Source organism: Notolepis coatsorum (genome assembly GCF_963971535.1).
Source record: "Notolepis coatsorum genome assembly, chromosome: 14".
Classification (NCBI taxonomy): domain Eukaryota; kingdom Metazoa; phylum Chordata; class Actinopteri; order Aulopiformes; family Paralepididae; genus Notolepis; species Notolepis coatsorum.
In genome coordinates, this window is record NC_140178.1 from 92,711,366 (window position 1) to 92,725,506 (window position 14,141).

Sequence of the window (14,141 nt, forward strand, 5' to 3'; positions counted from 1 at the left end):
AGTGGACCCACTTTAGATGAACCGTCCCATCACGGCCTCTGCTTTGGTTGTACCTGTAAGGTGCGATTGAGGAAGGTGGGTGTGGTGGAGTCCTGCGCTGAGGAGGAAGGCGGGGGCCCATGGCTGGTCCCTGGGGCGATGGGGTCCCCCTCTGGCTGCTCCATGGTCCCCCAGAGCTCCGTATGGAGTCCCACTGGCTGACAGTACGGTCTACATTGTGCTGTGTCCTCTTCCCATGCTCTAGACAAAGAAAACACGTACGAGTTTAAAAGTTTCAAATCACTTTATTATGATCACATGAGGAGGTATTATGTCCAGAGAGCAATAACAGCCTGACACTATTATCAAAAAAACACAATTTACACTCAAACCCAAAATCTGAATAATCTCAGTGTGTCATTTCCCCTGAACGCCTCTGCTCTCTCTGGTTTATCAAGTGTCTGACTGTTATAGATGAAGATGTCTAGTGTTATAAGTCGTAATAAAAACGGCTCGTCCGAATGGTTACATAAATAAGTGGCCTTTATATACAGGCCCATGTCCTCTCTCTCTCTCTCGCTCTCTCTCTCTCTCGCTACTCCTCGAAAAAGCAGGAAAATGCGCGAGTACATCGCAGTGTCCCGAGCAAAGAGGTTAGAGAGTGCTATCACTGCTATTCAGAGGACGTGGCTGATATCGATCCGATCGCTGTCAGCTGACCATGGTAACAACAATGTAGCAATGTATACAATGCCTCCAAAAACATAAAACGCCCCATAATAGAGACGGGGCTCTTTTTTTTATGTGCAAATACTCACAGAAAACGGCCTGGCTTGCGAGTCGCTGTAAGAAAAGGCTTGTTGTTTTATGCACCGCTCGTCATCCTGCTTCGAGGACGAAGCTGAAGCGTTATGTCCGACGACGCACGCATCGGGAGGCTTGAGTGTTTTCCTCGCGTAATAACTTGCTCTCCTCTCGGCGCTCAGGTTTGTTGTTGAGCATGGATCCCTGGAAGATGCCAGACACACGACTCCATGTTATTTGGACTGGGAGGCACAGCGCCACGGCTGCGTGCGTAACGTCGGTGGGGAGGGAGCTCCGCTGCTCCACTCCGACCCAGTTACACTTGAAGTTCGGGCTCTTTCTGCTGTTGACTTGTTTTTGGATGATATACAGTTGAAACGTAACGACAGGTCTGTTTTTCACCTGCGATTACGATCGATTGGCAATTAAACACTGTTTGTATGACGGGAAAGACCGATAAGGCACGTTTGCATGATAAAGAGACGAATCATATATATTGAGCATACATGATGGCATCTGAATTGAGAGTCACGTTTTTATTTTAGTTGATTACATTCAGTATTTATTACACATTAATTAGCTTCAATGATGATAACAAACAGAATTAAAATAGCATTATTGAGTTGTATATCCAATTAGCCTATAATATTATGAAGACATGTGAACTTGTCTAAAGTGTATTTTCTGTAACAAAATAGTTGTATTCACAGGAGATCAATCATGAATCACCTCTGACCCGTTACTTGTCAATGCATTGTCTGGTCTTATGGTGCCCTCTAGTGGCTTAAACCAGAACTGTTTAGTATTCAGGAAACCCTCACATTTTGTGAAATTAAATCACATTCATTTAAATGAAATCATAGAGTTCAAAAGGAATATCACACTCAACCAATACAAATGTTTATTCAGGTAAACGTCGGTTTAGCCAAGGGTCTTTTCTTCCAAATGAGCACATTCGTCATTATTTCACCTCCTGTTGGGAGACAGAAAGAGAGAATGATATACAATCTTTCATCTGCAGTAAATTGTAGGGACCGACTTACAATACCGATACAATGGCCGATACAGAGTAGTGATCCATCCGATCCATTACTTTCAATGAACAGTATAGACTTTTGACCTACATTTTGGGGTCATTGGACAAAAAATATTGAGATATAATTTAGAGTTTTGATTTCTGGCATGTTTTTCTTGGTGTCGGATTTTAGAATCGGGGGAAATTCTCTGATACTGATATTCTATTTTTGCCTGGTATCGGACCGATTTGCGGTGCGCACCCCTAGTCAATTGTGGACTTAACCTCTCAACTGATACTTTGATACTTGTATTTGTCAGGGACTATGCAAAAGTAAACATTGTAGCAGGTTACAATAACAAGATGCATTGCATGTAGGATTTCTAGCCAAGGCTAATTTGCGACCCCTGTCCCTGGTTAGTCTTTTCTACTTAAAAGTGGTCATTACATCATCATTACCAAAAGTACATTAGTTCAAATGAGCACATAATTAAAATAGTGACATTCTTTACATGATCATACAATAATAATTACATGACATTACAGTTATTTTGCGGATGTGTGTGTGTTCCTTGATTCATGGCAATATTGTATGTGCATAATTAATATTGTGTTTATAAGTGTGTGTGTGTCCGCATGTATTTGTAGTCTTATGTAGTAATATGTATGTATGCTTGTCTATGTGTGTCCAAGTCCACTTGCTTTCAAGGTGTCCAGCTAATCCTTTTAATAAACAAATAAACATGAATAAAAAGGGACCATCCCAAAACCTGGGATTTATAATCATCAGATTATGTCCTGGTCGACTAAGACCCTAACAACCCTATTAATTGAGGGGACAGCCCTACTGACACCTACAGCACTCCCTCTCACCCCAAAGTGCTCCCAGCCTCTGATCTCGTCGTACAGGGCGTCCCCGGGGCAGGACGTGTTGACCACCACCTGTCTGTGGCCCTGGAGGGTGAAGTTGGCCGCCAGCCGCCCGCCTCCCACGGCACACGACGCCAGGCGGTCTCTCACCAGCTCCACGGCCTGCTGGGACGGCAGCCCGGTGGCGTAGTTTCCGATGAAGGAGACGCCGTAGCCTATAGAGTTGTGGCCCAGAGTGTGGGCTCCTTGCCAAAGCCACCCACGGCCCTCGTAGATATAGCCGTCGGAGCCGGCCACAAAGCTTTGAGGAGACAGGAAGGACTAAGTATCTTTTTAGGGTACAAAGATGTCCTTGATAATAGCGGAGATACAACAGAGTTGGCAAAAGGAGGCTTGGAGGACCAGTGGATACAAACCAGTGGATGACCAAAACCAATTTTTGTAGTATAATGCAATAAATAATTTACTGAAGTAGCTACTTATGAGTAACTCAACAGGTTTACAACATGCAGTTCATCTTTCTGGAAAAGGTTAATCTAGTTTTAACTAAGATTATTATAAAACATTAATTTGTGTCGAATAGTAGGATGGTCTTCACCTTGAAGTTTTGACAGTGAAATCTACCGCCTTCTTCAGAAGCATCACTGGTGTTGTGACGTGTGCTGCCTGTCAGACTGATCATATGGTCTGACAGTGAGACAACCATATTATCAGTCTGACAGTGAGACAACCATATTATCAGTCTGACAGTGAGACAACCATATTATCAGTCTGACAGTGAGACAACCATATTATCAGTCTGACAGTGAGACAACCATATTATCAGTCTGACAGTGAGACAACCATATTATCAGTCTGACAGTGAGACAACCATATTATCAGTCTGACAGTGAGACAACCATATTATCAGTCTGACAGTGAGACAACCATATCAGTCTGACAGTGAGACAACCATATTATCAGTCTGACAGTGAGACAACCATATTATCAGTCTGACAGTAAGACAACCATATTATCAGTCTGACAGTGAGACAACCATATTATCAGTCTGACAGTGAGACAACTATATTATCAGTCTGACAGTGAGACAACCATATTATCAGTCTGACAGTAAGACAACCATATTATCAGTCTGACAGTGAGACAACCATATTATCAGTCTGACAGTGAGACAACCATATTATCAGTCTGACAGTGAGACAACCATATTATCAGTCTGACAGTAAGACAACCATATTATCAGTCTGACAGTGAGACAACCATATTATCAGTCTGACAGTGAGACAACCATATTATCAGTCTGACAGTAAGACAACCATATTATCAGTCTGACAGTAAGACAACCATATTATCAGTCTGACAGTGAGACAACCATATTATCAGTCTGACAGTAAGACAACCATATTATCAGTCTGACAGTAAGACAACCATATTATCAGTCTGACAGTAAGACAACCATATTATCAGTCTGACAGTGAGACAACCATATTATCAGTCTGACAGTAAGACAACCATATTATCAGTCTGACAGTAAGACAACCATATTATCAGTCTGACAGCAAGACAACCATATTATCAGTCTGACAGTGAGACAACCATATTATCAGTCTGACAGTAAGACAACCATATTATCAGTCTGACAGTAAGACAACCATATTATCAGTCTGACAGCAAGACAACCATATTATCAGTCTGACAGTGAGACAACCATATTATCAGTCTGACAGTGAGACAACCATATTATCAGTCTGACAGCAAGACAATTATATTATCAGTCTGACAGCAAGACAACCATAGTATCAGTCTGACAGCAAGACAACTATATTATCAGTCTGACAGCAAGACAACTATATTATCAGTCTGACAGTAAGACAACCATATTATCAGTCTGACAGCAAGACAACTATATTATCAGTCTGACAGTAAGACAACTATATTATCAGTCTGACAGCAAGACAACTATATTATCAGTCTGACAGCAAGACAACCATAGTATCAGTCTGACAGTAAGACGACTATATGATCAGTCTGACAGGCAACACATATCTCAACACCATTATTTATGCATTAAAAACACTAATCTTTTGAGGATATTTCGCTTGATTAAGGCTTGGCGGTGGGCTTTAGACTATTCAGAATATTCATTATTTTACAAGAAAAAAACATCTCTACCAAAGATTAGCATGATTATGTATTTGTATATCTTTTCCCAACCCTCCCCAAATCATCTTGTGACCCTCTTGGGGGTCCCGACCACCAGGTTGAGAACACTGTGGTTTTTTTTAGACCACAGACAGATGACAAATGTAATACCTAGGGAAGAGAAGGTGGATGATAGTTTTACATTTCGATACACCGTATTTGTTACGAAGGATCAGATTAAACCGAATATATATATTTATTGATTGATATATATTGCATAATATTTGTATATCGTTTGATATCCCTTGTGTATTCCTTGTACATATACACAGAATATCCCTTTAGCCTAGTACAGACCATAATATTTCGTTCTCCTATTGGACAGCGGTCCCTTGGGCGCCATTGCCATACCTCCAAGGTCTGGTTCAAAGTCACCGCCAAAGACTTGCCTGGACATGAACGGTTCTGCGCAAGGATATGAGACAGGAATAAAGCTGGTACTAGTTTGTTCACCTAACGTATAAATACGGCACAGGTGAATACAGAAGTAGAGTTATCCAATAAGTTGAAGCCTCACCCACGATACAACGTGCGGTGAAGTATGGCCTGTTTGGCCCCAAATAGAGCATTGAGACCGCGTGCGAATTAATAACTGAAGTATCAGAGTTTAACGCTGTACCGTCGAGTTCGACCTATTCTATTAATTCAGTAATAGTCTATTTATGTATAGTGTATCGTGCGGCTACCGTTCTACAGTGACCAGCATCACCAACGTTTCCTCGTACCAGCTAGTGTGCTTATCCAGGCTGGGCTGCTTACCCTGGCGCTTTCACCCGAGGAGCCCTAGACGAGGACCGTGTGGATCATGTACACTGGATAACCTACCGACGACTGCATAGCCCTTTTCGGCTGGATTATATTTGCTTTTGGTCCTGTAATTGATGGAGCGGAGAATCGCCTACACCCACAATTGTGTGGGATTTACCCTGTGAGGAGCCACGTCGAGCCCGCCTCTCAGAAGCCTGAGGCCGGCTAGCTTTCTTCCATGCGGAGCTGCATGCTACGGAGAACAGCTGTATTCGTCTGCGGATCAAGAGATTATTGCACCGTCTCCTGTACTTGGAGTCTCTTTATCATCGTTGACCCAGACTCTACTACCGACAAATCCTCTCCCCTTGCTGGCTTACGACCGGAGGGACCCTACCAGTATCTCCCGCTATCTTACCAGAGTACCATAGATATAATTCCTAAGATTCAGGTTGTATTATTATCTCCTGCGTAATATGAGAATGGACATACGTTATTGATTTGCCTACGCACATTCCTTTGCCTTATAAGCGCATCCAAAGTAAAGTATATTATGTACTATCATTGCTGCTAATAAATACTTAAACCCAGTTTTGTGTGGAACCGAGTCATTGTGGGAAGTGTTCATCATAAGATACCTGTGTACTGTATGGCCAGTAGTAATGTACATAAGACAGTAGTGGTTTAATGATACCATACTTATTAATACAGTCAGGGAATTGTACCCCTCAGTTACAGTATTGAATGTCATTTTTAAATGATTTTAATTTTTTTTTTGGAATATTCAATTCTATATTGAGATCGTTACACCCCTATGAACTGTACACATCTCAGCAGAAAGAGAGAACAACACTTGGCACTAAACTACTGAACGCCACTACAGTCACTCTTCTCTCTGTACCTGTATCCTATGTCATCCCAGCCTCTGTCTTCCTGGTGGAAGCGCTGCATGGACCTCATGTCCGCTGAGCACTGTTTGAAGGTCAAGCACGGCCGGCTCGGAGTGGCCGTGTGATGGATATACATGAAGGAGAGCGGGAGGGCCAGGAGGGTGGGAGTACCCCGGTACGGCTCCCCACCCCACATACACCGTGGGATGGTGGCCGGACACTCTGGAATATAAGAGAGAGAGAGAGATTGATGATGATGCATGTTACCAGCCACAGCATCAGCCTGATTACTGCCATGCAATCCAATTACATCTGGCTCATGAAATACACATGTCACTCAGAGCCGGTAAGGCTTGCTTCCTTCCTTCCTCCCCCCCCTTCTTCTTTCCTTCCCTTTCTCCCTCCCTCTCTCGCTCTCTCTCCCTCACTCATCACAGTCCCTCACAGTGTCTTGCCACCCTCTCCCTCTCTAACTCTGTCATTATTGGGCTTCTGTCTGTCTGTCTCTGACCCCCCTCCCGCCCTGACCCCAAAATAATTACAATTACAATTTAGTCATTTATCTGACTCTTTTATCCAAAGCGACTTACAGATTGTAATAATAATAATAATACATTTTATTTATAAAGCGCTTTTCAGGAACCCAAAGACGCTGACAATGAGCAAAACAAATGAACAGAGAAACAAAGAACCACAGGGAATAAGCAACAGTATGAAGACAAAGGACATACAACCACGGGTAACAAGTAACAGATACAGAGTCCAGTAGGGGAACAGTCAGGGAAGTAAGGAAACAGAGGGGGGGGGGGGGGGGCAGGAGAGGGAGAGAAAGTAGGGAAGGGGAGGTGGTAGGTTGGAGGAGGGTGGTTATGGGTAGGGAAGGTTGTATGCTTGGGAGAACAGGTAGGTTTTGAGTCAGGATTTAAAGGTGGAGAGTGAGGGAGAGTCTCGGACAGTCTGAGGAGGGTGTTCCACAGTCTGGGTGCAGCTCGTGAGAAACCCCTGGTCACCAAAACTTTTAAGTTTGGATGACGGGACAGTGAGGGAAAGAGTGGAAGAGGACCGGAGGGAACGGGTGGGGCGGTAAGGAAGAAGGAGGTCAGTCAGGTAGGGGGGGGGGGGGGGGGCAGGCTATGGAGGGCTTTGAAGGTGAGGAGTAGTGTTTTGAAGTTGATGCGTTCCTTGATCGGGAGCCAGTGGAGGACAGGAGTGATGTGTTCACGGGACCGGGTGTTAGTGAGGAGGCGGGCGGCTGAGTTCTGGACCATCTGCAGTTTATGGAGGGAGCGGGAGGTGATGCCAGTGAGGAGGGAGTTGCAATAGTCCAGGCGGGAGGAGATGAAGGCGTGTATGAGGGATGTGAACAACCAGGAGGGGTACATCTCTGGCAGCTAATGGTCAGTGGCATTGTTCGTCAAATAGTAACAAGCTTGAGTGTTACACTCTCTGAGTGCATAGTAGTATAGCCATATTAGCTAGATAGATACAGTAGTAGTATAAGAATAGTAGCATAGTACTAGGGTACATAATAGTAAAAAGACATAGTTTGAAGAGGTGTGTTTTTAGTCAACGGCTGTTTAATCATTTAATCTGTGTCTGACATTGTAGTTTCTGATCATTCATTTGTAAATCAGATATGTAGGGTTTGCCATATGGGACATTAAATTGAAAGTCAAATTTAGTATGAAATATACTAATGGTAAAGCATACTGTCCTGGGACCAACCTGACACTATCTGAATTGTCTTGACGTCTCACCCATTTCTTACTCCAAGTAGAAAAGGTATGTTATGCATAATGCATAATGTTTCAGGGAAGGGGGATTTCTTTACATACGCAGAGCGTCCAGTTAGTTTACAAAACATATTTTTACAAGACATGTCATTCCTAGGATTGTTCCTCCATCTTATGTCACCTTAAATCAAAACAAAAATATTTTAGGCACTGTGAACCAAAACGTAAGCCTAGAATATGCTTGTAAACAAAGATTGTGGTCCCTGGCAACAACAACAGTGAAACTAACTTTTCAGATAGCTGTGTAGTCAGGTATCTCAAACCCTGCCCTCTTTTCTTGATCCTCCAATCACAGCTGTCGCTTACCTCGGACTTCCTCGTACAAACAAAGTTTGTCCGAGGTAAGCGACAGCTGTGATTGGAGGATCAAGAAAAGGGGCAGGGTTTGAGATAGGTCTAATCCTCAGAGCAGTTTGTTCATTCAGTTATACTGTATATAATTTCTTTCCACTTCCCTGACTCTCCCATACTATACACTGCATATAAATACTAAGTGCCCGTGGTCAGCTACTACTCACCCATGTACATGTGGACAAACTCTTCCATTCCCACGGTCACTGCAGCTCTCAACTCCTTCTTTCCTTTCACGTCCATCTCTGAGCGCCCGTTCAGTCTCCGGCGGAGGATGACGGACTTCACCGCCTGCCTGACCAGGAGAGGAGGCCCGACCGTCTCTCTGAAGTTCTCCCGACGGCGTGGGCTGATGAGACGCGCGGCCGCCTCCGGCCCCTCCCTCTCCAGACGGGGGCTGTAGTAGCCTCTCAGCAGGCCGCTTAACGTGACCGGACGTGTGGACCGGGAGGAGACCTCCATCCCTAGAATGACACCATCCATGCCTCCGTTGACCAAGGCGGTTGTCACCAAAGAGGGCTTGCCGGACAGGGTGAAGACCTTAGGGGAGGTGACGCTGTCCCAGCAGCCGTCGGGGCCCAGGTGTCGGGAGAGGGGGGACGTGCGGGCGAGCCGGAGGGAAAGGCCCAGGTCTTTGGCGAGAGCGAGCTGGTGGAGACCCCGAACGCGGCGGCTCCCGGGTTTGGCGAGGAAAGCGGCCTCGATGCCCAGGAGGAGCGGTCCGAGGGCGACGGTGGTGCCGTCTGGAGTCAGAACCACCCCTTCCTCTCTGTCGTCCCCGCTCACCCTGTGACGCACGGCGCGGACGACGTAACGGGAGAGACCGGCGTCCATCGGAGGCCCATCCGAGGCGGCGGCGTCGCCAAGGAAATGCTGAATGAACTGGTCGTTCAGGCCGGCTGCCCGGCGCAGGCCCCTCAGCACAGCTAGCGGCTCCAGGCCAGGGGCCCCATTCTCCACCTGCTCCACTGCCTTGATGAAGTCATTCATATGCCAGGAAGACGAGGCTGGATGGGACAAGCAGATGAAGGAATACTTTTCATTCTTGTTAAGTTGGTTTCTGGGATCACTTGATGCTATCCAGTACAGTAATTAAGAGATTATTAACTAATTAATTATGTAATTATGAAATTATTAAAGTGTTTCAGTGAAGTGAAGTGCAGTGAAGTCCATGACCACAACACCAGAGGGAGTTCCACAAATCATGTTCAACCCAGATTGGGCTCAATCAAGGGACTAAACACGTTTCGCAATTATGCCACAATAATGTGGAACGCTCTACCCACAGCCGTAAAGGAATGTGAATCCCTATCCTCTTTCAAAATACTGCAATTAGAAACTGGCCCCGGTAAATGTCAAAATCCCGTCCCCCACACCCCACCCAATTACCTCTAATGTACAGTTTCTTCCCCTTCGGACTTCTATTTTTTTTTATGATGTTCTCTCTTACTTACACAGTACCGTATATTTGTATGTCTTGTATGTCATAAATGTCTTGATGAATTGAAAATGGAGGACCCTTATGTAAACAAGACAAAAGTATTTTTCTGGTCTTCATCCTCTTAGCAGTTGTTTGTATTGAGCTGTACTGTATTGTACCCATTCTGCAATCTGTTAATAAAGTTTTCAATCAATCAATCAATTTCTGCCAAGAAAAGAAGTTGAGAAAAGAATAAGTTGACAAGAAGCCACTTTTTTCACCAAATACATGTACTATAGTGCAGGAGTTTGACCTGATACCACATTCAAACTATAAAAAGGAAAACATAAAGGTAAACACAGACTATCATAATAAAAAATAAATTATAATAAATAAAAGTATTATTAAAACGTAAGAATTTAGCTGAATGTGTTTTTCTATCCAAATTGCTCTTGGGACAGTACTTCTTACAGTATTTGCACAATATGTTTAATATTAAGACAAACAAAATACCTTCTGTGCAAACGCTGACCAGGAACCCAAGTAGGGCCAGAGCCCATCTCCAATGCCTTGACATCTTGTTGCCTACACTCACACTGAGCTCTCGGCGTCCTCAGTTCAGGAAATGAATGTCGATTACCTTGGTTGACTTGTCTTAAGTAGCTACAAACACATGAGTAACATTAAGTGGAGTTGTGCAAGAACTGTACACATACAGTAGATATGCTTGTGTTTAAACACCTGATATGACCCACGAGGCAATGTGGGAAATTGTCACCTGTGTGTGCAATGGACGTTCGGGGTCTTTCTGTAGACTTTGTCATGCAAACTACAGAATTTCACAAATTCTATAATACATTCCAGTAATATTTGTCTTGGTTTGTGGGTATACCGCAGGCCCACTGTTTCTAGTGAAATTGTCATCATGTAATGCACAGAAATAATCAAAGTTTGGAAATAATGTCACTGTGCTAATCATTGAAAATGTTTTGTGATGCAATAATCATGTTCTTGTCAATAATACAAGAGTGCAACACTGAGGAATTCCCAGAACCTTGAATCATGTGTGAGCTGTCTGTGTGGCAGTGGAAGTGACATGTGACCAAAGCAAGCACAAAACCGTCCAGACCCACAGCACTACTTGCGCATGCGACCGACAAAACAAAGGTTATCCTATAACCCTAGTTATATGATTACTGACAAAGGGTCTTGCTTCGCCTATTGTACTATGCAGAAAAACCTTTTTCATGCACCTTACGTCATCTACACATAACCAGTAGCCACGCCCACTTTCGTTAGTATATAACCCGGTGAAGTGGCCATGCTCACCCTTCCGAGTCTGAATTTCACGTGAGGGGTTCACAGCCAGGGGTCCTCAGGGCCGAAAAAGCAAGATGCTTTGCCAGTAATCACTATAGGGTTATAGGATAACCTTTGTTATATTTCATACTGGCTTCGCGTCTTGCTTCGCCTATTTGACTAATGGGGGCAAGTCAAGTCAAGAGTTTTATTTGTCACGGCATACGAGTATACAATGAAATGCGGGTGGTCTTGCCCGCAACGATGTGCAATACAGTGGGTACAACATATAATAGAATCCAATACAAAGAAATTGTGCAATAACAGGTAACAGGTAACATGGTGTGACATCTCGGTATCTGTACATAGTTATTTACAGAGCATATAGGACATGCTAGGTAGCTAAGTGGCCTTTCCTTTTGGCAATAAGTGTGGGTGTGTGCGGCATGAGTGTGTGCCCGCTCATGTTAAAGTGTTAAAGTGGCTGCTAGTGTGTGAGCGTGCACAGCGTGCATGTCGTGTGTGTGCTCATGTGTGCTTATGTGTGGATAGTTCAGTGTTCTGTGGTACTCAATGTTCATTGTTCAGGACTCTGATGGCCTGGGGGAAGAAGCTAAGCCTAAGCCTCTCTGTCCTAGTAGCTGGGGTTCGCAGGCATCTGCCTGACCTCAGCAGCTGAAACAGGCTGTTATTGGGGTGGTGGGGGTCTTTCATTATTCTGCAGGCTCTGGATTTGCACCTCTTGTTGTATAGAACCTGCAGGGGAGGTAGTGCAATACCCGTGGTACGCTCGGCTGAGCGCACCACTCTCTGTAGGGCCTTCTTGTCCTGTGCCGTGCTGTTTCCATACCAGGCAGTGATGTTTCCGGTCAAGATGCTCTCTACAGCTCCTGAGTAGAAGGACTGGAGTATCTTCCCCGATACTCTGAACTTCCTTAACTGTCTCAGGTGGTAGAGGCGCTGTTTCGCCTTCTTTACTACTGTATCTATGTGTGTTGACCATGTCAGATCCTCTGAGATGTGGACCCCCAGGTACTTAAAGCTGCTCACCCTGTCCACGGTAGCCCCGTTAATCATCAGTGGTGTGTGTGTCTCCTGCTGTCCTCTCCTATAATCCATGATCAGCTCCTTGGTTTTACCAATGTTCAGGAGCAGGCTGTTGTCCTGGCACCAGCGTTCCAGTACCTCAACCTCCTCCCGGTAGGCCTTCTCGTCGTTGTCCGAGATCAGCCCCACCACCACTGTGTCGTCTGCGAACTTCACTATGGAGTTGGAGCTGAACTGGCAAACGCGGAGCCCCGATAAATGTACCCCTTGAGGTCCCCTCACGACCACAAAAGCAGGGAGGGTCCTAGCCCCACACCCCGTAAGGACCTGGGTATGGCCCGCTGACATGAGAGATGATTTATCGGACTGCTTACTACGAGAGTTAGTAGCGTGGCCCATCAGTGCCAAAGGAAGAACAGAGCCCCTATCGTATGAAATACTAGAGGATGAACGATGAGCAGACACAGTGGAATGAAGGCGCTGATCTACTCTCTGAGAAGATCCGCGCACATCATGTTTGCATAGACACACACCTGCCGGGGTCTGTCGGTATTTCGGGCGCACATTAAGAGGTGAAATGACTGCTCGTCTTATTTTTCAGAAAAAAATACATTTGTACAGACATGGAGGACGCAGGTGTTACCCCGGCCTCTACAGCACATCATCTCGTCTTCCTTTGCGCCCTTGGGTGCCCTGGGGGGCAGGGGTCTTAGCGCCGCCGATCGAGGGTCTCGCAGCAGCCGCTGACGAGACAGTGCTCTTTCCTCTGGCTGCGGGGCGTGGAACGTCGCGGGAAGCCTGGGTCTTGCGGCGCTTGGAGTTGTGCTCCTCCATTGCCTTACAGGCCGCCGACACCTCCTCAATGGATGAACCGAACAGTCATGATGGGCCATGAGGAGAGGAATATTCCTCACCTCTTCCAGGGACGACTGCTCCAGCCACAGATGTCTGTGCATCATTATTGTAAGCGCTGTCACTTTCCCAGAGGCTATAGTCTGCAGCTGTGTCAGTTGCAGGATAGCCCCGGACGCCTGGGCGAGAGTCTCGGTGTCATCGGGACCCAAGACCACTCTGCCCGTCGCCACATTTGACATGAACGCGGCTAGTTAGTTGCCGCTGCCAGGTTCTGTGCGGCGGCGGTGTAGGCTTTATCAGCCCACTCTGCCACCTTCCGAGCCGATTTACCTCTCGGCATCGGCTTCTGGTCGGGATGCCACATCATTTCTGGGCAAAGGACCGAGGTGAGCAGCACGGGTCTTGTCTGAAAAAAATCCCCCACCATGCCATCGGGGACAGGCATCGGCGGGGGCACAGGGAGTGGGACACCATTGGCTGCGGCCGCAGCCGCCATAATACTGGGGAAGACGAGCAACAGCCTCGACTGCTGCCTGACCTCCAAGTATACATCCCGAGGGGCCGGGGCGATTAGCCCTGACGCACCAAACGGGGGGTAAAATTCGGGGTTGTCCGTCTGAATAGACGGTGACACACCAGGGAAGACGCACAGGTCTTCCCCTTGGCCCGGGAATGGCTCTACGGTCCCGGACTCTCCCGGCGAAGCGGATTCCACCGATTGCTCGGTGCGCTGAGCGTAGGCTTTGAGCTTCAGCCGCAAATCATTGGCCATCTGATCTCTCCACACACAAGCACACATGAACACACACACACACACACACACACACACACACACACACACACACACACACGTTCTGCACTCTCTCACA

General features: G+C 45.9%; 2 protein-coding genes across 2 annotated transcripts in view; both read right to left on the bottom strand.

The window, feature by feature from the left end:
- Positions 1 to 995, bottom strand: part of wizb (WIZ zinc finger b) — a 62,139-nt gene extending 61,144 nt beyond the window's left edge. The window contains 2 exon segments of the mRNA XM_084329208.1: positions 54 to 240; positions 798 to 995. Of these exon segments, the coding sequence (XP_084185334.1) occupies positions 54 to 164 (111 nt within the window). The 5' untranslated portion in view covers positions 165 to 240; positions 798 to 995.
- On the bottom strand, positions 211 to 13,511 carry pglyrp6 (peptidoglycan recognition protein 6; the record flags this gene model as incomplete). Its single annotated transcript, XM_084329209.1, has 6 exons — positions 211 to 240; positions 2,672 to 2,969; positions 6,519 to 6,729; positions 8,819 to 9,658; positions 13,061 to 13,187; positions 13,332 to 13,511. 6 exons carry the CDS (start codon positions 13,509 to 13,511, stop codon positions 211 to 213), a joined length of 1,686 nt encoding a protein of 561 aa, XP_084185335.1.
- Between the last annotated feature and the right edge of the window lie 630 nt (positions 13,512 to 14,141).